This window comes from Aethalodelphis obliquidens, unplaced genomic scaffold (assembly GCF_003676395.1).
Source record: "Aethalodelphis obliquidens isolate GAN/ISIS:26980383/991018 unplaced genomic scaffold, ASM367639v1 scaffold28, whole genome shotgun sequence".
NCBI classification, from domain to species: Eukaryota; Metazoa; Chordata; class Mammalia; order Artiodactyla; family Delphinidae; genus Aethalodelphis; species Aethalodelphis obliquidens.
This window is the reverse complement of record NW_020837972.1, coordinates 14,587,469-14,615,093: the sequence shown is the minus strand read 5'-3', so window position 1 is coordinate 14,615,093 and position 27,625 is coordinate 14,587,469. Positions and strand designations below refer to the sequence as shown.

The 27,625-nt window shown below is 42.8% G+C and overlaps 1 protein-coding gene across 8 annotated transcripts in view; it reads left to right on the top strand.

The window, feature by feature from the left end:
- CIT (citron rho-interacting serine/threonine kinase) overlaps positions 1-27,625 on the top strand; it is a 169,994-nt gene that overhangs the window by 116,905 nt on the left and 25,464 nt on the right. For all 8 annotated transcript variants that reach the window (XM_027124739.1, XM_027124738.1, XM_027124737.1 and 5 more), the window contains 6 exons: positions 1,749-1,946; positions 11,582-11,635; positions 17,764-17,961; positions 18,967-19,160; positions 22,038-22,173; positions 24,283-24,387. In XM_027124739.1, the coding sequence (XP_026980540.1) occupies positions 1,749-1,946; positions 11,582-11,635; positions 17,764-17,961; positions 18,967-19,160; positions 22,038-22,173; positions 24,283-24,387 (885 nt within the window). The remainder of the gene's footprint in view (positions 1-1,748; positions 1,947-11,581; positions 11,636-17,763; positions 17,962-18,966; positions 19,161-22,037; positions 22,174-24,282; positions 24,388-27,625) is intronic.

Here is a 27,625-nt window from a genome sequence, read left to right as displayed (position 1 = left end):
TCCTCGTCATCCTCACTAGAGAGAGATCATAGCCTTGGCTTCGGCTGCCGTGGACTTGTTAAGGCTCCCAGATCCAGCCGACCCGCCCAGACCTGTCTCTTGAGTTTCTGACCTGTTGTCCCAGTAGACACTGGACACCTCCACTCAGATGTCTCCCTTGCAGCTCACGTTCAACGTGTCAAGAGTGAATTTCTTACCCTTCTCCTCAGATTGGCCCTTCCTCTCCTGTCCCCTGTCGTGGCCAGTGGTCTGTCTGTGTAATTCAGATGCCCAGCAACGTAGGTGTCACATTTGCCTCCTCTCTGTCCTTTGTTCTCTGTCCCACTCTGAGTTAACCACTACATCCTGTCAGTTCTCTAGGCTGAATCTTTTAAAGTCTTTCTCCTCTTCATGCCTGTGGCCTTTGGGACTTGGGTGTCACCTTTTCCAGGGAGCCTTCTCCATCCCCTTGGAGCTGGATGGGATGTCCTTTGGGTCCCCGTGGCCTTTCATGTTTAGCTTGTACCCTTTCGCTTTCAGTGGGCTCTCCAAGGGCAGCAAGCATCTCTTATTTGCCTGGCATCCCCATGTCTGACGCAGGGTCTGGTCCCTAGGACAGCTTGTCAGTGTTGGTGACGTCAGCAGATGTGCCGAGGTCTCCCACATCTCCATGCCTTGGACGTCTTGCTTCCTCTGCTTGGAATTTTCTTTCCCTTCTTAGCTGCTTGTTTGGCTCCTGGATTCTTCAACACAGAGATCCCCAGTCACCTCCTCTCCCCCTCTGCTGTGTTTCCATCACATCCCTGCATCTCCTGACCATTGCACTCGACCACAATGTATGGCAATGGTTGGTTTTTATTTTTCTCCCCAACTTGAAGGCAGAGACTATTTTTCATCTCCGTATTTCCTTTTACACAGAATTTGCCAAGTAAATTTTATTTTTCTTTTTTTTATGTTAATAGTGAGTACCTTTAATACTTATTTATTTATTCATTATTTATTTATTTATTTATTTTGGCTGTGCCGGGTCTTAGTTGCAGCATGCGGGATCTTCACTTGCAGCATTCGGACTTCTTAGTTGCGGCATATGGATTCTTAGTTGCGGCGTGCATGTGAGATCTAGTTCCCCGACCAGGGATTCAAACCCGGGCCCCCTGTATTGGGAGCGTGGAGTCTTACCCACTGGACCACCAGGAAAGTCCCAAGTAAATTTTTCTTGAATGGACGAAAGGTTGAGTAGATAGATGGATAGATGGGCAGATGGAGGGAAGAATGATTAGTACACAATATGACCTTCATTTGGGTTACCTAATCAGAACAAATCAGAGCAGAAATATTTAAAATAAGTAGAATTCAGTCTGTTGTTCCACTTGTACTCCCATTCTAAAGGTGTCCTTGTTACTAATACAATGTTATTTATATCTGTTTACTTTTAAACGTTTTTCTAATAAGAACAACCATCATCATTTTCATAGGGGATTCTTGCTGCGTGGTTTTTTTTTTAGAAGCTTTCCCAAGCATTCGAATATATGAAAGGAAGGGATGGTTTGTACTGATAATATATGTTGTATATACTCTTATGTGTTCTCACTCCTGTTGATTTTTGAGACTTATCGAAGTCAGAGCTGTTTTATTGCATTTTTTTTCCTTCTCGGTTGAGTGCTGAGAATTTGATTCCATGACCAAATTTAAGATGCAGATTGCATGGCAGGTTGCGTCTTGGCTTTCTCTTCAGTTAAGGTCAACGAGCATCTCTCTCTCTGTCTCAGGTCAGTCTAGAGCATGAAGAGCAGAAACTGGAGCTCAAGCGTCAGCTCACGGAGCTGCAGCTCTCTCTGCAGGAGCGCGAGTCTCAGCTGACAGCCCTGCAGGCAGCCCGGGCAGCTCTGGAGAGCCAGCTCCGCCAGGCAAAGACAGAGCTGGAAGAGACAACAGCAGAAGCAGAAGAAGAGATCCAGGCGCTCACGGTAGGATGAATGTAGAGCTGAGAATATTTGCTCACCCTCAGAAATGCCAAGAGAGAAAAAATAAACCAGAGGGATGCTTAATGGGAAGAAAATTGGCTTATGTAGGCTGCTTCCTCTTTGGAATTAGTAAACTAGATCAACTGGGCAATATCTGAGCTTTCCTAAGGATCTTGAAAAGTCCCTCCTTTATTTATGCATTTCCCTCTTTTTAAAATAATCATCACTATATTTTAAACTTTAGCTTAACCAAAGTCTGTTTACTTGGGTCTTCTACTTTAGTTTTCAATAAACATTAAAAAAATAATAATCTTATATCTTACAGTAGTCTTTCTACCATATTTTTGTTTTTGTTTTGGTTAACCTCATTTGTGTTCCTTTTTTTTTTTCAAGCTGTAGATTCTGTTTCGAGTCTTTATAGTATGCATTTGGTAGGTTCTGGATGGAAATGATTCTAATGAATGAGAGATTGTTTCTCTAAAAGGGACCTGGCTTCCCTGCTCTTTCTGAGAGACTGGTTTGCTCACATGAAGAGTGTTCTCAGGAGGTATATTGTTGGTGGGCGGCCCCTGGATTTAGACCTTAGTTCTTTCTGCAAGTCTCAAAATGTGACTTCGTTGGCCAGTCTCCCACAGTTGATCCTTCTCACACGGACTGACCCAGGCTAACAAAACTGACAGAATTTTACATGTAAAAATGCCAATTTACCAGGTTTACAGAGGGAAATACAACCGCCAAGTTGACCAGGATAATCTTCACATTCTTCCCCTTCAGAGAAATCTACTTATAAATCCCATTTCTCTTGGAAGGCTGCTTGGTGGACCTGGACTCTGGGCACAGAGAGCTGAATGAGTTTAATGGCTGGTATCAACCAAGTGCATACATTTCTAATGGTAACATACTGTACTTGCCAAGTGGACGGGCACACTCATGCCTGCTGGTCAGGGTACCCCCTTCTGTGGGCAGGGCACAATGCAGCTGATGTTCAGAGTCTTTTTCAATAAGGTACCAAATGGGTATCTTATTCATTCTGACTCATTTTGGATCCTGTCCCCATCTCCATCAGCAAACACCTCTAAACATCTCTTAGAGTGGGGTTACTTCTGCAGATGATCATGCACTTTTGTTGCTTATGATTTACCCTGTTTAAAACTAATACGTGTGTGTATGTATATATACATATATATATAAAAATATATATTTTTTTAACTAATTTCCTTCTTAGAAGTTATCTACCACTGTTGGGTGTTTGGGGACCAAATTGGGAACATGATCTGAGAGTGCCAGGGTCTTTATGGACCAGTCCAGGATACAGGGCCTTCCAGGATTCTGGGGATACAAAGTAACTCCTTTATAGAAGATGCTTGTGCATCCTGGATTATCCAGGACTTATGCCAAGTTCAGATATTGGTTGCAACCTTAGTTTCCAATGTTTTCTCTATGAAAACACTCATTAAATGATGCCATGTGCCCCCAGTATTTGGTTTGGAGAAAATAGTTAGTGTCTCTTTGTTTATATTCTGCCCTGTTTCAAAAATGGATTGGAAACAGTTTGGAAAGATACGAAACAGTATAACAGGATCGAATAAGAAAGAAAAGTCTAAGAGAAAAGAAGTCATAGAAGAAAAAAATGGAGGTAAGAATGAAATGAATATATACGCCAAGAAGGCGTATACACTTTCTGGAGTGGGGTGGATGTGGAGAGAGACAGCCAGATGGCATTTCTTAGCTGCTAAAAGAGACACCTAAAATCCAACCACTATTATATTTAATGCCTTGTATATTAATATTTCCCCCCACATGAACCACCCCAGCTCTGAAAGAAGGAGACGTCAGTCATTTAATCTGTACTTAATGAGTCCTCACTGTGCGCCTAGTGCTGTGTCTTTAGCTTTTTCTTCCCAGGGGACTGGCCTGTAATCCCTCAAATCCTTTTACCATGGAGTGGAGGAGAAGGAAACATTTACCTCTCTACTCTGTTGGAATTGGGAGGGAGGCGGTGGTCATGCGTCTTACCCTGCCCGTTTGGAAGGAGGAGGGTATACAGTAGAGCTTGTGTCGCTGCTGTTTATCTGTGGGGAAATTAGTTTTTCAGTCCTGTCTTGCTGCTGGTTGGAATGTGCTGTGTCTAATGGCTGCTGGACGCCTGCACAGCAGCAAGTCACGACTTAATTTAGTCAGATGAGATCACTGCCTCAGAGCATCTTAAAAAAAAAAAAGAAAGAAAGAAACAAACCTCCCTAGGTCTGGAAACTAGGGCTCTACGACTCTCACAGATGAGGATCCCTTGGAAAATAGGGCTTGTTCACAATGATGACAGGAAAGTGCCTTTGGTCAAACAGCTGTTCGTAAGCCCATCATGCAGGAATCCAAACCTCACATCAATTTGCCTCAGTTCAGTTTGAAGGCTGTGGGTTTTTCCTCTCCCCTCCTCTTGATTATGTCCCATAAATCTGGTCATGGACCACAGGTGGCTGTTGCCTGAATGGCTTTGTTGAATTTGTTCTGAAGAATGTATTTTCTGAGAGAGAGAGAGAGAGAAAATGGTCACAGATGCAGTACCCTGACTCTCCCTCTCTCATTGTTCTGGCCCAAGTTCAGAGCCAACGTAAGCATCAATCAAATTCAACCAGCTGGATCTAAAATGATCTCCTAGGAGGCTTGTTTGCTTCATAGTAGGCTGTTTTATCAAGAAAAGGAAATAGTCAAATGGGCTATTATTGCTTTAATTCTAAGAGGTGGCCACCTCCTCACCTGGGAGGGGAGCAGTTACCCTGTTTGGCTTCTGCCCCTGGGCCAAAAATTGATGGAGCACAGTTAATGGAAGCTCTCCATTGAAGAAGTGTGGCAGAGGCCACCAGTTGCCATTGTTGGTCTTCCTCAGGCTTTCTTTTTTCCCATTCTCCCTTTACCCACCCTGTCAATTGCATTTGCATTGAAATTCACTGGCCATTAAAAGCTGAGATTGAGTCAAGGTGGACAGCAGCAAGAGAGTCAGATTTAAACAAAAAGTCATGCTTTTAAGATGCTTCAGTGCTTATTGGTGGAAGAGAGAATTTTCCACCTGGAATTGAAATTTATAACTCCATGTAGAGACTTCCCTGGCGGTCCAGTGGTTAAGACTTCGCCTTCCAGCGCAGGGGGTGTGGGTTCAGTCTCTGGTTGGGGAGCTAAGATCCTGCATGCCTTGGGGCCAAAAAACCAAAACATAAAACAGAAGCAATATTGTAACAAATTCAATAAAGACTTTAAAAATGGTCCACATCAAAAAATCTTTAAAAAAAAAAAAAAGACTCCGTGTAGTGCCTTCTTCTGTGGAAGAGAATTTGAGCTTGCACACTTCATTGCATGCAGATGTGCGACGTGATGGGAGCGTTGCTCTGAATGGGGCCGCGGGGTAGAGGAACCGTGTGGGCTTCGTGCCCACCAGCATGGCCCCACAAACACGTTTCATGTCCCTGTCCTCACGTTCTTTTACTGATTTTGTTAAATGACTAATGCTGAATGATCAAGTCAAAAGCTAGAGACACTCCAGAAAGGGATTCTCCCAGCAGAGCGTGATGGTGGGATCCCAGAGTCATCCTCTTTGATTTGTTAAAATCATTAGTCAGTGCACGCTCTCTTTTTCTCTTTTACATAACTATCAATTGTTGTATTGAATTAGTAACCCATCGGCACGATAGGCGAGATGTGAAATTGGGTCACTTAAGGTGACAGTGTTGCTTGGTGCCTGCCTTCCCAGGGAAAGGGGTGGATGTGTGGAAGCCTGTGTTCTAGGATCCTGACGGTGGATCCCAGAAGGCGGTCAGACACCTAAACACATGTTTCCTTTTCACAGTTCTACAGGTATTTTCTCTCATCAAGGTTGCATAATAGTTCTCTTTTCTTCATTCCTCTTGTAACTTTCCTTAAAATTAAAGAAGACATAAATACTCCCCAAAGTGAGTGCCTCTCTGATTTCCAGGATGCAGCCTGTCCCTTCTGCCTCTTGCCACCCAACCCCTAGGTCAGTGGTTCTCAAGTTGTGGGGGGTGTCTGTGGCTCCATGGGGGGTCCCCAAGTTCAGGTTATTTTCATAATAATACTAAGCTGTCATGTGGTGTTTTTCATTGTGTTAACATTTGCACCGATGGTGCAAAAGCAATACTTTTATTTAAAAAAATAATAAATGTTTGAAAAAATCTGCTTTAACTTCTAATGTGGTTAATAGAGATAGACATAACTCACATAAACAAAAGCCCTTTGGGGTCCTCAGTAATTTTTAAGAGGGTAAATATTTATTCCCTGTAGCTTCTAACACCTAATTAACACTCAGATATTTCATTGAGAGAATCCAAAGCTTGTGTTACATATTTTATTACCTTTATATATAATGTGACTTTTTGTGCATTTGTTTTACAACTTATTTCAAAGGAACATAAAACATGTTTCTTGCCATTTTAAAGCTCAGATCAGTTCAGTGATTGTTACAGTACTTCCAGCAGTCACAACAGTCACAACTACATTTTGTGTTTATATTTCAGTCAATAATAAATCAAAAGCCATAGTAGTTCCTTACATTATACCCTCAAAGAGGAGTGTCATTTGATGTGTCAGAGTGATCCAAAGGCCTCATGATGGTAAATTATAATAGAAATATTAGTGACTGAAATTTCAGGCTACTGTGGGGCAGTTAGGCAAGTTTCTACTGGTGTGGTGTTACTTGGAAACTTTGCTATTAGTCAAAGTGGAACAGGTCTTCTATCCCTCAGTCTAGGCCAGAAAGCTTTTTTATAATCATTGCTTAGGCTTTGAAGAAGTTAACTCCACCTTCAGCTTCCTGTTTCTGTCTGAGTAATTTCACACCAAATAGTCATTTAGAGTAGAGGTTGGCAAGCTATAGCCAGTGGGCCAAATTTAGTCTGCTTCCTGTAAATAAAGTTTTATTGACACACAATCACACCCATTTGTGTACATATTGTCTGTGGGTGGTTTTGTGCTGTGAGGGCAGAGTTGAGTAGTTGTGACAGAGACTGAGTGGTCTTCAAAGCCAAAAATATTTACTATCTGATCCTTACAAGAAAAAAGGTGTTCATTCCTGCTCTAGAGTTTACTAACCTAAGGATTCTTCCTTTAGGATACTCACAAATGAGATTCATCAGTGATACAAATAGCCACGTTCCTAATTTGGATAAATTGTATTCTTGCCCCATTAAATTAATAAATCTCTCATATCATTATTAGGCAAAACACAGTTTTGGGGAAAAAAATCATAATCTATTAAATTAGTTCATGAAAATAGGGGCTAATTATTTGAGTTGATTCTAAGTGATAACTCTTAATTTATGAATCTGTAAGTCCGTCTGTGCAATTACTGATTTTTGTTTTGTTTTACATTTTTCCAGTCCTCTTCATTCTTTTGTGTAGATTTAAATCTCTGGTTGTCATCTTCTGCCTGAAAGACTTCCTTTAACATTTCTTATAGTACAGGTGTGTGGGTGGCAAATTCTTTCAGCTTTTGTGTGTCTGGAAAGGTCTTTATTTCGCCTTCATGTTTGAAAGACATTTTTGCTGGGTATAGAATTCTAGGTTGACAGATTTTTGTTTTTGTTTTCCTTTCAGTACTTTAAAGATGTTGCTCCACTGTCTTCTAGCTTACTCCCCTCCAAAACCCCTCCAACCTCACTGGGAGAAATCTTTCTTCTCTTTGTTTCTCTATAAGTAACTTGTCTTTTTTCTCTAGCTGGTTTTAAGCTTTTTCTTTTTTCTTTTTTTTTTTTTCTGGTATGCGGGCCTCTCACTGTTGTGGCCTCTCCCGTTGCGGAGCACAGGCTCCGGACGCGCAGGCCCAGCGGCCATGGCTCACGGGCCCAGCCGCTCCGCGGCATGTGGGATCTTCCAGGGCATGAACCCATATCCTCTGCATCTGCAGGTGGACTCTCAACCACTGCGCCACCAGGGAAGCCCAAGCTTTTTCTCTCTGTGTTACTGGTTTTAAGCAGTTTGATTATGATGTGATTTAGCTTAATTTCCTTCATGTTTCCTGTGCTTAGGGCTCATTTAACTTTTTGCATCTATGGATTTATTTTTTCATTGACTTTGGAAAATTTGTGGCCATTATTTCTTCAAATTTTTTTTCTGTCTCACTCCTACACTCCTTCAGGGACTTTGATTACATGTATATCAGGCTCCTTGGAGTTGTCTCACAGCTCATTGATGCTCTGTTCATTTTTTACGTCTTTTTTTTTTTCTTTGTGTATTTCATCTTGGATAGTTTCTGTTGCTATGTCTTCAAGTTCACTAATCTTTTTTTCTGCGGTGGCTAATCTGCTGTTATAAACTTAAAATATAAATCTATGGCAAAATAGACATATTTAGAGAATACATCACAGCTAAATTAGGTGCTGAATTTTTCTTTTAAATTTATTTATTTATGTATGTATGTATTTATTTTTGGCAGCGTTGGGTCTTCATTGCTGCACATGGACTTTCTCTAGTTGTGGCGAGTGGGGGCTACTCCTCGTTGCGGTGCACGGGCTTCTCACTGCATGGCTTCTTGTTGCAGAGCATGAGCTCTAGGCACGCAGCTTCAGCAGTTGTGGCACTCGGGCTCAGTAGTTGTGGCTCGTGGGCTCTAGAGCGCAGTCTCAATAGTTGTGGCACACAGGCTTAGCTGCTCTGCGGCATGTGAGATCTTCCCAGACCAGGGCTTAAACCCGTGTCCCCTGCATTGACAGGCTAGGTGCTGAATTTTTTGACTTACTTCTCTTGTAGACCTTTTTCTTTTTTTAAAAAAATTGAAGTATAGTTGATTTACAGTATTGTGTTTCTGGTGTACAGCAAATTGATTCAGCTACATTTTTTTAAATATTCTTTTCCATTTTGATTTATTAGAAGATATTGAATATAGTCCCCTGTGCTATACAGTAGGACCTTGTTGTTTATCTATTTTGTATGTAGTAGTTTATATCTGCTAATCCCAAACTCCTAATTTATCCCTGCCCTTTCCCCTTTGGTAACCATAAGTTTGTTTTCTATGTCTGTGAGTCTGTTTCTGTTTTCTAAATAAGTTCATTTGTATCATACTTTAGATTCCACATATAAGTGATATCATATGATATTTGTCTTTCCCTGTCTGACTTACTTCAGTTAGTATGATAATCTCTAGGTCCATCCATGCTGCTGCAAAAGGCATTATTTCATTCTTCTTTTATGCCTGAGTAGTATTCATTGTGTATAGACCACATCTTCTTTATCCATTCATCTGCTGATGGACATTTAGGCTGTTTCCATGTCTTGGCTATTGTACATAGTGCTGCTATGAACACTGGGGTGCATGTATCTTTTTGAATTAAGAGTTTTCTCTGGATATATGCCCAGGAGTGGGATTGCTAGATCATATGGTAGCTCTATTTTTATTTTTTTAAGGAACCTCCATACTGTTCTCCATAGTGGCTGCATCAATTTACATTCCCACCAACAGTGTAGGAGGGTTCCCTTTTTTCCACACCCTCTCCAGCCTTTATTACTTATTAATCTCCGATAGAGATGATTATTTTTTATTTTTTTTTAAAGCGAAGGACCACATTTTCCTCGGCCTCAAACTGGATTCTTCTTTGGGCTTTCATAGCTAAGCAGATGGTGCCGTAATCTACCTTGTCTTCCAAATCAAAAGTCCGTTAAGGAACCCTTGGCCCCCATGTCCATCAACAAGTCTTATTACCTGTGCTTCCAAAAGAGATCTCACCTCCATCCACTTCTCTGCATCTTCTGTCACGTCCAGCTCCAAGCCACCATCCTCTCTTCCTTTAATGACAGCAGCGACCTCCTCAGTAGTTTTTGAACTTCCTTCTACATTTGTCTTGTTTTGCTCTGTTCTTCCTGCAGCATCCACAAAACGACAACCAGGCCATGTCACTCTGCATTTTAAAACCTCTGTTGGCCTCCAATTAATTGCATTTTGAATGAAATCCAAACTCTTTTCTTGGCCTTCAAGATCCTTGGTCTGGGCCTGCCTCTCTACCATCAGCTTGGGCCACATTTTCCCTCTTTTGTTCTTTGGCCACAGTCCACAGAAGAATACATCTTATCTTGCAGTCTCATACAAGGGATCCTATATACTGAGTTTCAATGAGTTTTAAGGTGGATAATCAGGATGCATCTTATAGCCTGTATATGATTCTGTAGTCATAAGGACATAAACATGTCATAGTTTCATTGGCAGTACTTCTTTTTCTTAATGTTACATAAAATTGTGGTAAATCTTACAATTGATAGCAACTTAAACTTGATGACTTATGGTATCTGAAACAAGTTTCCAACAATGGTGCTTACCTTTACTCTCCAAGGTACATTCTGATGTTTTCTAATGTATCCTGTTTATTCCATTTCATTGGATAAAACAAACCAAAAAAATTTGACTTGACATCTTCACTCTTGAGTCACAGCTTGAAGTGTAAAAAACTGCTCTAGCCACTCAGGTCCTTTTTTGTTCCCCAAATGCACCAAACCCTTTCTTGCCTCAGGGTTTTTGCAGATGCTGTTCCGTCTGCTCTTTTCTGTTCTTTGCATGGCTGGCTCCTCATCACCCTGCAGGTTTCAGTTTAAATGTCAGCTCTTCAGAGAAGCCCTCCTTGACTGCCCCATCTAAGTGAGTTCTTTTTCTCCCCCCTTATTCTTTTTCCCTAGGCCCTTCATAACACTTGTCACTGTTCCTTCATAACACTTGTCACTGTTTGTAATCCTGCCCTTGTTTATTTTCTACCTGTCCGCACCAGAATGAATGTGAGGCCAGATATGCTGTATCTTGCCATAGTGTCTGCCATGTAGTATGTACTCAAAATATTCTTGTCAGCTGAATGAATGCTACTGGTTTAGAGCGCCTCTGCCTTGGTGAAAATCTTTATATTTACTTCAGGGTCTACGTAGGGTTTCTGAATCTCAGCAGCTTTGGATTTAATTTTTCAAAAGTCCCTACTTTGTCCTGGCTATTGTCCTGTATATGTGTGTTTGTGTCTTTCTTGGGAGAAGCCTTGGGGGCGGGGGTGGGGCAGTGGTGGGCAGCCAATTGGAGGGAAGAGGAAAAGATTAAGAATGGGGAGGAAGGGCTTCCCTGGTGGCGCAGTGGTTGAGAGTCCGCCTGCCGATGCAGGGGACATGGGTTTGTGCCCCGGTCCGGGAAGATCCCACATGCCATGGAGCGGCTGGGCCTGTGAGCCATGGCCACTGAGCCTGCGCGTCCGGAGCCTGTGCTCCGCAACGGGAGAGGCCACAACAGTGAGAGGCCCGCGTACCGCAAAAAAAAAAAAAAAAAAAAGAATGGGGAGGAAGACAAATAAAAGAGAGTAAAACTTCATCCTATGTTTTTTTCCTTTCTTCCACTAGTGCCTAGTTTTAATCTGAATGTTAAATATATATTTGTACAGGGTGTGATGTGTGGTCTAAATAGTTAATGTTATTAATAGGCATTGTGTATTCCTGTAACTTTGCTTCTCCTGTTGGGTATGACTTGATTAATTCTTTGAAAAAAAGGTGCTGGGGCAGCTGCAACAGCGTTCTTGGCTTTTTTAGACAAATTGTGATTTTCTTTATTTGACCCATAGCATGTAGAATTGTATTCCACCCTATGAAAAATTTATAATCAACTTCTTACCTTTTAGGCACATAGAGATGAAATCCAGCGCAAATTTGATGCCCTTCGTAACAGCTGTACTGTGAGTATTAACCAAAGATGATGAAAATAACATGAAACTAAAACTGAGAAGGAAAGGGGGACATCTCATTCTAATATCAGTGACTGATTTTTGATATAAACTTTCAAATTGAAGCAGTTAATGCGGTCAAACTGATTTGGAAGTTTCTGAGCCTCAGATAACTTCAGTGTCTTGTGTTCCTGCCAGTTTAAAAAAAATTAAACCATTCTTTGTGTTTGGGGAAGGCTTGTTGGAATGGTCAAAATAATTCTCACTGCAGAACCACTAATAGATCTCAGTAGCTGCAACAAAAGTCCCATTGGAGCTCCCCTTCCTTCTCCAATCTAGAAGGTTCTGTCTGAGACTGGCCCCAGATGGTAAGGGGCAGTTAGACATGTCAGGCTTCTCCACCCTACTGCCTCTACAGAGAGGGAAGACCAACAAGTTCTTCTCCTGGGGAATCTACAAGTGTTAACTTCCTAACAGGCAAAATCTGGCTTCCTAACATGCAAATTCAGAATCTAGGACTCTTTGGGAGTCGTTATTTCTATTGAGAGAAGTCAATTCCAGGAGCAGATAAGCATCATTCATAGGTTATGTAATAGGGTAGGATCAGTGGAAACTCAGAGTCTATTTTTGATCAGAGAGAGGGATTAAAATAGGCCCCTTTCAGAAGGGAGGGATGTTGTCCTTATTCATGGTTCTACTTCCTTTCTTTGGTCCTTTCATTGCTCTGTTACCTCCTTAGGCAGTTCTCAGTCAGCTTGTCTCCATTTGTATTGTTTGCATCTGTAAATTTCCAGAAACACCCCTCCACCTCCTATAGGCATATTTTCTTTTCTTGTAATGAACTCCTTCTTTCCTCCTTACCTACTATAAATGGGGCATTAAGTCCTGGTATATGCTCCCCCCCTCTTTCCCCCCGCTTCATTTAGATATAAAATGCACACAACAAAGTACATGAAGTGCAACTAATATTAAGCATGTAGCTGGATAGATTTGTATGTGTATAGACAACTTGTGTAACCACAACAAAGATCAAGATACATAACTTTTCAGCTCCCAGAAGGTTCCCTCCTCTCCTCTTCCCATCAGCGTCCTTTGCCCTAAGGGTAACCAGTATTCTGACCTCTGATACCACACCTTAGTTTTTCCTGTTCTTGAACTTCATATAAATGGAATCATAGAAGATGTGGTCTTTTGGGTTTAGCTTTTTTTGTTCCTTAAATTGTCTCTGAGGTTCATCCATGTTGTTGCATCCATCGAGATTTTGTTATATTTTAATTACGGTGTCGTGTTTCCAGTGTGCGTATAGAACTGAAGTTCGTTTATCCATTCGCCTGTTGATGGATGTTTGGGTTGTTTCTGGTAGGAATAAAGCTATTAGGAACATTCTTGTACAGGTCCTTTGACGGCTATAAGGCCTTGTTTCTGATGAGCATATACCCAAGAGTGGAATAGCTAGGTCATGGGACGTGCCTCTGTTTCACTCTAGTAGGTACCTGGCAGATGGAGTTTAGGTCTATTTCCTGTTGCCAGTGGCTGGATCTAGGGTGAGCTTGCCTTAACATTATCTGTTGATTTCTTCCCTTCCTTGAGGAATTGATGCATTCTGTTCCTCTACTCTTTTGCCTTACTTTTTTAGTTTCTTATTATCTTGGTTTCTTATTTTACACAAGAGTTATGTGCTTATATTACATACATGCTCATAAATGATCACTGAATAAAATATAGATCATTTTAGGACTGTGACTTTTTTTTTTAACATTACTATTTTTTCCTAAAATAAACTTGGATGCATTTTAAATGTGTACGTCAGTAATCCTGTTCCATTCATCTGGAGTTTTCTTTTCTCCTTTTTTCATCTTTTTTTTTTTTAAACATCTTTTTTTTTTTTTTTTTTACAGCTTAAGGAATAATCAGAGTACAATAACCTGATGAGTTTTGAAATGTGTGTATATTTGTGAAACCAGCAAAACAATCAAAATAACAAACATAGTCATCACCCTCAAGAGTTTCCTTGTGTGCCTTTGTAATCCTCCCTCCCCCCCCATTTTTAAAATTGCAAGTGTAGTTTTAATGGAATATACCAATATGTAGAACAAATTTGGTTACTTTCTTATGTAACTTTTGTACTCTCTTTATCCCTCCAATTTGCTTTTTCTGGCACAGTGACTTCTAATCCTTCCTTTACTTACCCCTGGCATTCTGTGAAGAAGCCTTTGGGGGCCTCTCCCAGTGGGAGGGGGATCCCAAGAAAGTGATCCCCACCCACATTTCAGCTACGGCAGCTGGGTAGCTTGGGGGTCCAAAACACACGCTCTGGAGTCAGGTAGACTGGTTCAGATTCTAAATTGGTCTCTTGGTAACCTATGTGATGTTACACTCCTGAGGCTCCATTTCTTTGTCCATGAAATGAGATGACATTGTATGTCCTCAATTCCAATACACCATTGATTGTAAGATGCATAATTCATTTAATTACTGCTCTTTGCGGGGCTGGGTGAGGGAAGAGAGACAGCTGCTTAGCTGCAATATACATTCAGATTTCGGAAACAGTAAAACCTAGGAAACACTGAGTCATAGAATCCGAAACTTGGTAATAATACCTGGGGTTCCTGTAAGAATTAGATGGTGCATTGGTGTTTGTACAGGGCCTGGCCCACAGAATGCACTAATCAGTGTTGGTTGCTATTATCATTTTATTATATTGGATTTACCACAGAATCTTGTGTAGAAAACGGTCCTGCTCCTTAAAAAAGTTTGAAAACCACCACTTTAGAACAACACTTGGCAGCAGTGGTAGATCTCAGTTATACTTTCGCAAGTTCAAAGGCTGCTTTATAGACACTTTAGAAGAGCGCGATAGATGTTCCTTTCTCAGATGTTCCTTTCTCGTTGGTGCTGTCCAGGATTGTCGCCGCTGGCAAATGTCATCTTTGTTACCGGTGGGAACTCCTATAATAGCTCAATCAATTGGAGCTCCCAGTTAGCAGCTTTTTTTAATAAGCTCATGAGCAGTAAGATTTTCGAGCTCAGGCCATTTCTATATTTTGAAGAGATTTAAAAAAAGGACTTGATTCAATCTGGCACCTAAAACCCTACCTAAGTCTGTTTTGGAGAGGAGTTGGTGGGCCAGCATATGACACGGTTTTAATTATGAATCAATCTGTCAGCTATAAGATTAAAAATAAATAATATGCAAATAGCTGCCTTCAAGAAGGAATGAGGCATTAAAATAGGATGTCAGCCCTGTGTCTTTTCAGCCCGATACTCATTGTCTGGCTGGTGTCTTCACCCCCGACATTTACCTGGACATTTACCAGGTAACGTTCCCTCTGCTGGTTGCCCAGTCAGGTGTGAGAGGTAACACATGTATCTCAGAACCACGAGGTGTGCTTAAAAAGCAACTGATAGAGATCTTTAAAAAAAGTTTTTTTTGGACACTGAGAGTAGATAATTTTTTTATATCCCTGTTTTCTGTTAGAATTGTACCAAGATCTCTTATCTGTAAAAACAGCATAGAAGAAAGCTCTGCTGGCCCTTGCATTATGAAGCTATCTCCCTCATCTTTTTTTTACCACTAAGATGGAATCAGCCTTGCAGTTTATCTTTCCTGCCTTCTATCCTTGGGGTTGAAAGCTTAAGAGACTCATAATACAGGAAACAGATCATTTGCCCTCGGTGTGGAGGGAATATACCCACAAAGTAGACCTAAGAATTCTCTTTGCTTATAACCTCGTTCAAAATCACAGATAGCCCATTATTCTTTTTTTTTTTTTTTAAACCATGGAGATCATTAATTTACTCAGGTCCGCCCAATATCTGTGTGTGTCTAACACTCTGGCAACTCCCACAGAGCCACAAGCTCAACGTGTTACGGCTTTTGGGCAGGAAGGACATACGAAACGTCCAAATGCGCTAACATGCTTTCACGAGGCCTCGACTGCTTTCGTGCAAGCACCTAATCCTCCTCTTGTCAAACAGGCAACATAGAGATGATGACAGAATACAGAGCCAGTCATCACAAAGTGTGAACAGAAGTCAGAGACCCCTTGAAAACAGGGTGACGACAGGAAATAGAAGGACTCTTCCTACTCCAGTGGCCAGTCGAAATGAGAGTAGTAATCTTGGCACCTCCCTGACTTTTTCCGAGTGTTTCTTCTTTAGCACTTTATAATCTAATTTGGGGAGGAGGAGAAGAAGTGACAGAAATGGGCTTATTATAAATTGCATTTTTTTTTCATGAGTCAAAGAAAAGGGAGTAGGTACCCAAAGGCTTAAATATGTCTTTGAATGACAAGTAAATTATTTTGGCAGCATATATATTCTTATGTGGGTATATTTTCTGTAGTCTGTTTGCTCCCCATGGGGCACCATTGGTGCCTCAACATCTTGGTCACTAATTTTTATCCCATGTATTTCACATGATGCGTTAAAGTAGAATAGCACGCAAGAAAAAGCCAAAACATTAAAACCAGAGCAACAGAGGAGGTAGCCAATAAAGTATTTACCTCCGTGTCAGGTGGAGAAACCAACCCAGCCAAGTTCAAGGTGGCTTATTTGGGGCTTCCAGAATCCATTTTATAGCGCAGCTTCCAGGCCAGTTTGCCGCATCAGTCTTGTTGTTTTCCTTTGGGGGCAGAGGTAGAAGGAAGCACGGTGGAGACATTTGCAGTCTAGGAGGAAAACCATCTTAAGGATGGGTTTACTGCATTGTTTACTCATTGTTTCTGCTTTCGGGAGATTTAACCACGTCACACAAAGGGTGATACAGGGTTCCCTGTGAGGCAGAAGTGCCTGCTAGGAGTGACAGACTTGCAGTTTTTTTCCTTTTTTTTTTTTTTTTTTTTTTTAACCCTGATGAAGGAGGTTTAGCCAAGAACCTGACCAGATAACCTTTATTCCCCCTCTTGTAGCTGATAGCGTTACACAAACCGTAGGAATTAACATGGCTTTTGATATTAAAATACAAATTACTAGACCACTTACTGCATTAAAAGCTCATCAGCACAGTTAACAAAATGAAAAGCTGTGGCCACATTGAACAGATCTACTTAATTGACGTTCTTTAATTCTATGTGCCTGGGAAGATTTTTTTTTTAATTGATAGTCAAAGTAGGTTAAAATAGGGAGTTAGTCATGGAAACAGTGGCAACATTTCAGAAACTAAGTCTACTCTGGGTTTGAAAATGGGAAATAATTAACCATAGACTCAGAGGCATTTCCTTTTAATTTACTCCTTTTAGTTATGTAAAATTTAATTTACCGCCAGTGCGCCTCATTCCAACTATTATTAGAAAATTGCCCTTAAACTTCTGAAGTATTATATATAAAAGCCCTTTGCAAGTGCTGGTACTAAACCTCAGCAAAGAGAACAGGACAGCTAAATGCGCTGAAATTGAAATCATTCTGCCATTGAGCAGGGAAACCATTTAGTAAAACCAGATTAAATCTCTCTCAGTAAAATGGCAATTTCATATACATGCCTTCCCACTTTCTGATAGCCATCTGCATAATAAGAACCATTTAAAGTGATGCTGTCATACAGTATTACTTTTCAGGATTATTCTGAGAGTCCCTTAAATTTTTTTTTCCTTTTGTTGCATGAACTTAAATTTATTACCTAAAATATTATTAAAATAACTCTTAGTGTCCTTCACTCAGTCTTCCATGATAAGAACTTTCTTTTGCTTTCTAAGACTGTTTCCCAGGATAATGTCCTGTAGATGGTGTCCTGGGCGTTTTAGCTTAATTAGCAGATTGTGATACCAGTCTCTCTACTATTCCTCTTTCCTCAGTTTGCATTTTCCACATTCTATTATCGTCCATGAACTTGATCTCATTTAAAGTTGCCCCTTCCATATGGCAGGCACTTTTGATTGATTTGTTTTTACCATATTTTCCCGATGAATCCTGAGTCAGAGAAGAATCCGAGACATTTCTTGTTCTCCCACAGCATATGTGTGTTTGGGCGCTAAGGGGGCGGGTGTGGGAGATTGAGTTTGGCTCACAGGGGTTGGATGGGCAAACGTGAGCTGCACACTGATCGTCATTATCATGTAGGTTCAAGTGCTGATGGCTCTAGAAGCAATTTCTCATTTCAGATCAACTTGCTTGTCTGCGTAACCGGATTCCTTTCCTCTTAGGTAATCACAGACCTGGAGGAGCAGCTAAACCAGCTGACGGAGGACAATGCTGAGCTCAACAACCAAAATTTCTACTTGTCCAAACAACTTGATGAGGCCTCTGGCGCCAGTGATGAGATCGTACAGCTGCGAAGTGAAGTAGACCATCTCCGCCGCGAGATCACGGAGAGGGAGATGCAGCTCACCAGCCAGAAGCAAGTAAGGATTGTAAACAATGTCAGAGACTTCCCCAGGAAACTTGGAACCCCTTTAGATTTTAGAGGAGGTGCCAGTTGCATCTCTCCCAAGGGTTCTCAGACTGAGCCTGTCCAGTAAAAAGGCTCTTTTTTATAATCATGTCTGTGTTTGTTTGTTTTTTTTTGCTGTACGCGGGCCTCTCACTGCTGTGGCCTCTCCCGTTGCGGGGCACAGGCTCCAGACACGCAGGCTCAGCGGCCACGGCTTACAGGCCCAGCCGCTCCATGGCATGTGGGATCCTCACGGACCAGGGCACGAACCCGTGCCCCCTGCATCGGCAGGTGGATTCTCAACCACTGTGCCACCAGGGAAGCCCATGTCTGTGTTTTGAAGGCTTGTGGGTTTTAAAAATGGCTTTTAGAAGTGTCTAGTTGGTTTGGTTTTTGTTTTTTGTTTTTTGGCCGCTCCGCACAGCATGCAAGATCTTAGTTCCCCACCATCCCTATGGAACCCGTGCCCCCTGCAGTGGAAGTGCAGAGTCTTAACCACTGGACTGCCAGGGAAGTCCTTTGTGTGGTTGTTTTTGATTTTGATTTAAAACCATTAAAAATAGAATAGAATGCTTCTGTGAGCCACTTTATTTTTACGTATTTATTTAAAAAAAATTTTTTTTGGCTGTGTCACATGGCCTATGAGATCTTATTTCCCCTACCAGGGATTGAACCCTGGCCCTTAGCAGTGAGAGCTCAGAGTCCTAACCACTGGACCGCCAGGGAATTCCCGAGCCACTTTATTGTTAAGTGTGGTCTCTTTTCCCTGGTCTTCCTCCTGGTTCTTTCTATAAGATGACGGCAGAAATGGCCCTTCATCCATTCTTGTCTGGTCCCCTCATTCTGTAGGAGAAAAAGATAGTGTCTTTCAGACCATAGTTAGAAACTCCTGCTTTTCTGAAACTGATCTGACAAAAGTAACATCTGGGAAATCCTCATTTGACACAAAGCACAACTCAGTGATACTGATTTGCAGACGATGGAGGCTCTGAAGACTACCTGCACAATGCTGGAGGAGCAGGTCATGGACCTGGAAGCCCTGAACGACGAGCTGCTGGAAAAAGAGCGGCAGTGGGAGGCCTGGAGGAGCGTCCTTGGTGACGAGAAGTCCCAGTTTGAGTGTCGGGTTCGAGAATTACAGAGGATGCTGGACACTGAGAAGCAGAGCAGGTGGGACTTCCTGTTGGTAGAAAGCCAATGGCAGGTGACAGCAGCAGGATCCAGCTCAGAGCTACCAGCAGGGTAACCAGTTGTCCCAGCTTGGCCAGCACTGAGCAGTGTCCTGGGACATAAGACTTTCAGTGTTAAAACTGGGAGACTCTTGTGCAAACCAGAATGGGTCTGTCATCCTCATTGTAAATACAGACAGTGCCATTTGGCAGTAGATGGTGACCACTTACCCCATGCAGGGCCCTGGGAGTCAGCAGGGAGAATATCTCAGTGCTTTCTTTGTAGAAACTCTTTTCTCGGGTTTCTAATCATTGTGACCATGTAGCAAGACCATCACTGTTTCGATCCTGGTCATTTGTGACGCAAGTCTGCCTTCTACACCAACCTTGGCGTTATTGACAGTTCGGGCCGGATGATCCTTTGTTGCGGGCACTCTTCTGTGCGCTGTAGGATGCCGAGCTGCATCCCTGGGCTTGCCCCACTAAACCCGAGTAGTGGCTCCTTCCTCCTGTTGTGACAACCCCACACATCTCCACACATTGCCCAGTATCCCCTGGGGGGCAAAATCACCCCCAGTTTGAGAACAACTGCTCTATAAGAAGTTTTTTTTTTTCCATTTCTTGGTAGGAAATAATTTCAGGTAGTATCTTTTCTCTGTGTTCCCGCAGTCCTCCCAGCATAGAATTCCCTTCCTGCCGGGGTCACAGGTGTGAGGGTTGTGTACTGCATGCTGCTGGGGATGCTGTTTGCACTGAAGACGTCATAGATATGAAGATTTATTATGACAGTTTAACAGCTCACAGCAGCAGTTTTTGCACTAACAAAATCAGTATATTATGACAGTTTACCAACAGATGGGAGTAAACAGTCTTAAAGAACACGTGCCTTTCTTAGTTTGTGCAGAGACACCTACGGGCTGGTATTCGCCCCGTGGCTTCATGTCTGCCCAGCTGAATCCTATCCCTCCCCCCATAACCTCGCTAATATCACCTTCCTCTGAAACTTGCCTTCCTGCGGTACTCTCAACTCCTTTTTTTTGGCTGTGTTGTGTCTTCATTGCTGCACGCGGGCTTTCTCTAGTTGCGGCGAGTGGGGGCTACTCTTAGTTGTGGTGCACGGGCTTCTCATTGCGGTGGCTTCTCTTGTTGCGGAGCACGGGCTCTAGGCGCGTGGGCTTCAGTAGTTGCGGCGTGCGAGCTTCAGTAGTTGCAGTGCATGGGCTCAGTAGTTGTGGCGCACAGGCTCTAGGGCGCGCGGGCTTCAGTAGTCGTGGCTCTTGGGCTCTAGAGCGCAGGCTCAGTAGTTGCGGCGCACGGGCTTAGTTGCTCCGTGACATGTGGGATCTTCCCGGACCAGGGCTTCAACCCATGTCCCCTGCATTGGCAGGCAGATTCCCAACCACTGCGTCACCAGGGAAGTCCACTCTGAACTCTGTAAACAAGATAAACTATACCTGGAAATATTTATCATTTATTAGGACTCTATCAGATTCATTTTAGTATTTCCCACATTTGCTTGATCATAAAGTAGACTCATCACTGTCTTGGATGTATAATCTGTGCTAAATCAAACTAGAAAAGACTGGAAGCAAAGAGGACCTATAAGTTTCAAGAGAAACTGGTAAAAATCTTCCCCTTTTAGACATCTTCCCATTCAGGGTACTTGCTGATGTAAGGGGACTACTGGTTTAAGACCAGCAACCTTCTGTTGCTGTTTCCCTCCAAACTCTTGGGCTCCCCCATCCTCACCATACATTCTGGCTGCCCTCACACAGACACCCTCCCTCCCACCTGCAAGTCCAGCTCTTATGCCAGCTGTTTCTAGAATCCTTCAGAGACAGTTTTGGGGACGGAATCTGACCATAGCATCAAGAAATTCACAATCACACGTGGAAGGTGTAATCATGGGCTGTGCTTGGGAAGACATTTCATGTATACTTTCAGGGGCAATTGTGAAAGGTCTTGGCTACCCACCCCCGTTTCTTTCCTCCCTCTATTTTGGTATTATGTGGGACCTGAGATGAGTAAAATATAATTCTTAATTCTTGTCTTCAAGAGGCTAAGAGTCTACTGGAGGAGGTAAACTACGCCTAAAATAGAGAGTGGGCTGTGCCAGGCGAGAAATACCTTTATGCTTAGGGGACAACAAGGAGAGGTTGCTTCTGAGAGGGAAACTGGGAAAGGTTCTATGGTGGACGTGGTCTTTGAGTTTACCCTTGAAGTCTGAGTAAGATTTGGATTTGTCGGGTGGGGTAGGAGAGCTGCCAGTGGAGGAGCCTGTACAAGCCCAGGCGTGGAAGCGGCAAAGCATAAGACCTAAAGGGGGGAGGGGCAGTGATTTTTCTAGTTTGCTTCCAGTTTTTCTATTCTTTCACCTTATTTACAGATATTGATACATCCGTCAGGTTCAAGTTTCAGTTTCTTGAGGAGCACCCAGAACACTTCACCTCTTGCATGTACTTTAAGGAGAGGAAGTGTTTGCTCACATGGGACTTCGCGTGGCCCTCTGCACCCTGTGTTCCTTCAGCAGGCCCTCATTCCCTTCCTGCTCCCGTAGGAGGGTGTGACAGTCTTGTGACGTCTTCTCCAACCCAGTTGCATTTGGAAAGATGCCTTATCGCCTTCAGCCTTTCCAAGTGCATATATATTCACAGGAACTTTACCTGTGAAGAGTATTTTTACCCAGGGCCTAAAGTGGGTCACATCTTCTCTCTGAACGTGGTCAGAAAACAAGACATAATTCAGAGCAAGGGGTCGGGTTGGGCATCTCGCCAGCCCACAGTCTGTTTGGTTGCTTAGCAGGGCCCGAGCTGGACCAGCTCCCTTCCTGCAGGGCGGCGATGGTGGAGCTTCTGAACGTGCCCATGTTTCCCCGCAGGGCGAGGGCGGATCAGCGGATCACCGAGTCGCGCCAGGTGGTCGAGCTAGCAGTGAAGGAGCACAAGGCTGAGATTCTGGCCCTGCAGCAGGCTCTCAAGGAACAGAAGCTGAAGGCCGAGAGTCTCTCCGACAAGGTCAGCCCCTGTCCCTCCTGCCCTTTAGATACACGTGTGCACCTCCTTTTAGCAGGTATGCTTGACACACAGTCACATGCGATCAATGGTCAGCATGTTTCATAAACAGAGTCGCGCGATTATGCTTCCCCGTGGGCCGCCCTCTGTTGCCAGTAGCGTGGGTGAGGGGGGCAGGTATTAGGGTGTCAGAGTCGGTCAGTGACTTCCTCACATCTGCCTGTCAGGGCCCCTGAGGTAGAGATTTTGATCTGGGTGCACAACACTCTTGCTTTCTGGCATTTGATTTCTAGACGCCCTCATGGGTCTAATGTCGAACATCCTTGGGGAACGGGGAGTGTTGAGGACTCATGCTCATCCCATTGCTGCAATGACAGGAAGCCTCAGCCTCTCTGGGTTCTAAGTCCAGGGACACGGTAGGATCTGAGGATGGTGCAGGTTCTCAGTATTTCACGTTGGAAATACACGTGTTCTGTCCACCTAGCACTCTGTATTCTGTATTTACAAAGTGACATACCAGTGTTTGGAGATTTTTATCTAATCTTAAAAGAGATTTCGAATAGGTGCTTCAATATTATAGATAACAAAAGGTCCGAGGAATTTCATGTATACGCATAGCCTCATACATACACACTCTTTTGCACACACACACGTGCACACACACACATAATATAAAGTAGAAATCTAACCTCTGAATTTTGTGTAACTTTGTAATTTCATGATTATAAAAGTGATTATTTGGGGTCATTGTGGAAGATATAGAAACCACAGAAAAGTCAAGAAAAAAATGACTGGTAAGCTGTCATCACTGTTATCTTGGTGAATTTGTATATACATATAAATATTTATTTATAAATTTAGGTTCTTACAATATAAACAGCTTTACATATTTTTTTAAACATCACATAACTAGGGTCTTTTCCTGAATTAGTGAATCTTTTTTGAACATGTAGTTCTAGAAACATCAATTACACAGAGGCACCTATTTTTTATTTTTATTTTTTTTGGCGGTATGCGGGCCTCTCACCGTTGCGGCCTCTCCGCTGTGGAGCACAGGCTCCGGACGCGCAGGCTCAGCGGCCATGGCTCACGGGCCTAGCTGCTCCACGGCATGTGGGATCTTCCCGGACTGGGGCACGAACCTGTGTCCCCTGCATCGGCAGGCGGACTCCCAACCACTGCGCCACCCGAGGGAAGCCCGAGGGAAGCCCGAGGCACCTATTTTAATGATTCCACTTGTGTTGAAAATTTGTGTTTCTTCCATTTTTTTTTGTTTTTGCCATCATAAATAACACTGTGATGAACATAAATCTTTATGGACATCCGTGATTATTTTCTTACCAGAATTTCATAGAAATAATATGATCAGATTCAAGGCTAGAGCTTGTTACTCAGGAACCCTCCTGGTATTGGCTTACTATTTTTTTTAACCATAAGGAAAGTAAATATATTATTTGACCATGAGGAAAGTAAATGTATTATTTAGAGATAAATGAACGCTTTTGTGTTTAGCTTGAAGGATATTTTTTTTTACCTGACTGTTCTTAAAGTATTCTATAGCAAAGTCCTACCCATCCTTTAAGACTCTAGACATTCTGACCCCATCTTCTCTTGACGACTAGTCTCTCAGGATGAATTTCTCTTCTCCGTACCTCTTATCGAAATCGTCACCTGACAAAGCAGTCACTGTTTGTGTACGTGTCTAGTTATGGTGCCACCCTCTGCCTTTGTGACCTGATGTAAGATCCTGGAGAGAGCTTGTCTGTCCTTTCATCCAAAGCTCCTGATATTATCCTATGCGAGTAGTAAGCATTCAGAATGTGATGATTTAATTCAGCCGAAGCATGTCAGATAAACAAATTCTTGAGAAGTCATCCTCCTACATATGACCCATCCCTTAGAAATAATATTCTCTCCCCACAGAATAACGCACATAAGGCTTATCTATGACAGGGACATTTGTGATATACTTTTAAAAAAACCAGTATTTATGTTCCGACCTTTAGAACTTGATTATTCTTTACCTGAGAAGGTTTGTGGATATTTGCAGAAGTTGTTAGCGTCTGACATTACTAAATGTGGTGTCACGGCCAATTTTTTCCAAATGTCCAGCTCAATGACCTGGAGAAGAAACACGCCATGCTTGAAATGAATGCCCGAAGTTTACAACAGAAGCTGGAGACAGAACGAGAGCTCAAACAAAGGCTTCTGGAAGAGGTGAGTGTAAAACGCCGGGCAAATAGAGCCGGGTGGACTCTCAAGTGCATATCTGTTGTCTTCAGGTGGGCAGATCCAAATTAAGGCGTTCAGATTTCAAAGTGGAAATTTTCAAGGAAGAGTAAGGTGGTCACCGGATACTTCCTTTTTTTTTAAATTTTATTTCATTATATCTTTTTATTTTATTATTTATTTATTTATTCATTTATGGTTGCGTTGGGTCTTCGTTGCTGCGCGTGGGCTTTCTCTAGTTGCGGCGAGCAGGGGCTACTCCTCGTTGTGGTGTGCGGGCTTCTCGTTGCGGTGGCTTCTCTTGTAGCGGAGCATGGGCTCTAGGTGCGCTGGCTTCAGTAGTTGTGGCTCGTGGGCTCTAGAGCACAGGCTCAGTAGTTGTGGTGCATGGGCTTAGTTGCTCCGCGGCATGTGGGATCTTGCCAGACCAGGGCTGGAACCCGTGTCCCCTGCCTTGGCAGGCAGATTCTTAACCACTGCGCCACCAGGGAAGTCCCGGATACTTTCTTAAAGGTGTTTAACACGTTAAAAGAATGTGTCACGAAGGCCGGGGTCCTCTTTGTCCTTGTGTCCTCCCAAGTGGTGCTTAATGGTGTGTGTAGTACACAGCGAGTCTGTGCCAAGTGGAAGTTTATTAAATATGCAGGCACATGGATATTGAGTTAAATTCTTCTTTAGAGTTTATGTCCAAAGTACATGAAGTTTGCAGGCTGATAGGACAACCATGTAATTAGCTTTGTGCACGGGGCAGAGACCTGATCAGATTACACTGAGTGCCAAATCTCATGAAGGCTTTTGAACACCCAGTTAATTCAGTTTAAAAAAAATGATGCCCTGCTTTTGAGACACAAAACGAAAAGCTCAAATTGGTCTCCTAAACCAATCCATTCCTTATGTTATTTCCTGTACCTTTTAACAGAATTCTGAAAATCTCTGTTTAAACTGATGACAACTTCCCACTCCCAACCAAAGCCCTGGTTTGGTTGAATCACTGATAATTCGGCTTTGTTCATTAGAATTGACCTATCGGGACAAATGCACTTTATAAAGATATTTCACGAGAAGTTGGACTCCAAGAGTGTTCTGTTTAAGCCATAGTGAGCCTGACGGTTGAATTAGCCAGATTATCTATTCTGGTGAACTGAGGTTTTATTGTGTGCTACCCGTAGCCCCTGAGGGGCTCTGCTGGTAGAAATATTATGACTATGTTATTAAGTTCGAAAAGTGTGGTGAAAATTTTGCAGGTGAATGTAAAATGTTTTCTAGAATGAGGGTTTAAAAACTATGGGTGGGAGTTTTGGAAAGTTCTGGAGATGGATGATGGTGACGTACAACCATGTGAATATACTTACTGCCACAGAACTGTGCAATTAAAAATGATTAAAGTGGTAAATTTTATGTATATTTTACCACAACAAAAAATTTTTTAAATCAATTACACACACACACACACACACACACACACAAACATACACACACGTGGGTGGGAAATTCACCAAAGGTGACACTAAGAACATTATAATAGAAATTGACAAATCACCCCGGTGGTCAGATAGAGAATGGTGGTCTTTTATCTGGAATGAATAGGCAACACCCCCACTTGAGGCACCTGTTGGAAACAGGAGGAACAGAAATAATCAGTGTTCTCGCCTGTCCTCTTTTCCTTTCAAGGAAGGAGCGCTGGCCCCAACAGCTCAGTGCTTTGGTCCGAGGTTACATGGTGAGTCAGTGGCAGGGCTAGGAAGAGCAGGCTGGAATCCTGATTCAGTTCCCTTGTTCTCACTTCTAAAACTACCTGGGAACGTTTCCAGTTCTCCATTCTGCACCTCACAGAGGGCTTTTTGAGCAGATGTCTGTCTGGCTGCCATTGAATGGGAGGCAGATCTCACTGACAGCCGAAACCATTAGGGAACTAAGAACAAGCTTTATTGTCCGGAACGCAGCTGGCATGCTGGCTTGTGGTGGGCCTTCTGTAAGCAGGAGACCGGGGGCTCAGCCTGGCTCTCCCCTCCATCAGGTGCAGATTCTTGTAAATGGGGTCAGAATCAGTGCCTCAGAGTTGGAAAGAATTTTTGTGTGTCATTTATTGCAAATTCCCAGCACTTGCACCGCTGTTCCCTTTATTATTCCTGTCCTGGGCACTAACGGATCTTTCTCCCAGATCTTTTCTCTCGGGCCAGAAATGGCCTCAGAAGCTTTTCTGACACTGCCCTTTACAGGCATGATTAGTCTCTTGGACGTGACGCCAGAGCTCAGAGTCCACTTGCTAATCCTGTCGAGTTAATCCCCCTGCGAGGTAGAGAGTCCCTTCCCCAACCCTCCGCATAGGTGGGCCTCGGTGAACCTTGGCCTCAGTATCAAAATTTAGAGTGACTTTAGACATCCCAGCTCATTTTTCTGGCACCTGTAACTCTTGGAAAGTCCTTTCTTATTGTAAACTAAAGCCTGTAACTTCCAACCATTGTTTCTGTTACATCGAAACATATGAAAACAGGGTGTAGTCTCATATTTCCAACCAAAGTAGGAGGTTAATACTGATTAATGATCAAATCACTTGACTAGTAATCAAAATAACTAATGTTTAATTAGCACGTACTATGTGCCAGGTGCCTTTCTGAGTACTTTCCATGAATTAACTCCTATAGTCCTTGTGACACTTCTGTGAGAGAACTACTACTTTTTATTGTATCATCTCTGTGACGGCTGATTCGATATCTCTGTAGCTTTCCCACTCCATATTGCCTTCTCTTTTCTAAATGGAACACTTGAAGTCCTTCCATGTTTGGGATGTTCTTTTCTGATAGATTTTTCTTTCCGAAGAGAGTTTCTAGAAGCCCCTGTGGTTTGAACAGCACAGCATAGTGGGCTATCTCCACTTCCATTCTGGGCTCCGAATATCTCTGCCAGTGACCCAAGCTCTTTGTGTGGCTTTGGCACACTGCTGACACCCATCGATCTGTTAAATCACCACCAGCCCTTCTACAAGTTTTTTTTTTTTTTTAAACATCTTTCTTTATTCAGTTGATGTGTTTAAAAACTACCATCCTATTAAACCTTCTCTTGTTGGTTTTGATCCATCTTCCCAGCCACCAGAGTTGTTTCATGCTCTGGTTCTGTCATCTAGTTCCTTTCTGCTTCCTCCCAGTTTCCTGTCACCCTCATAAAATTGGGGGACAGATCTAAGCACGTGGCTAGAGCCCTCTTTTCACTCTAACACTGTCTGGGA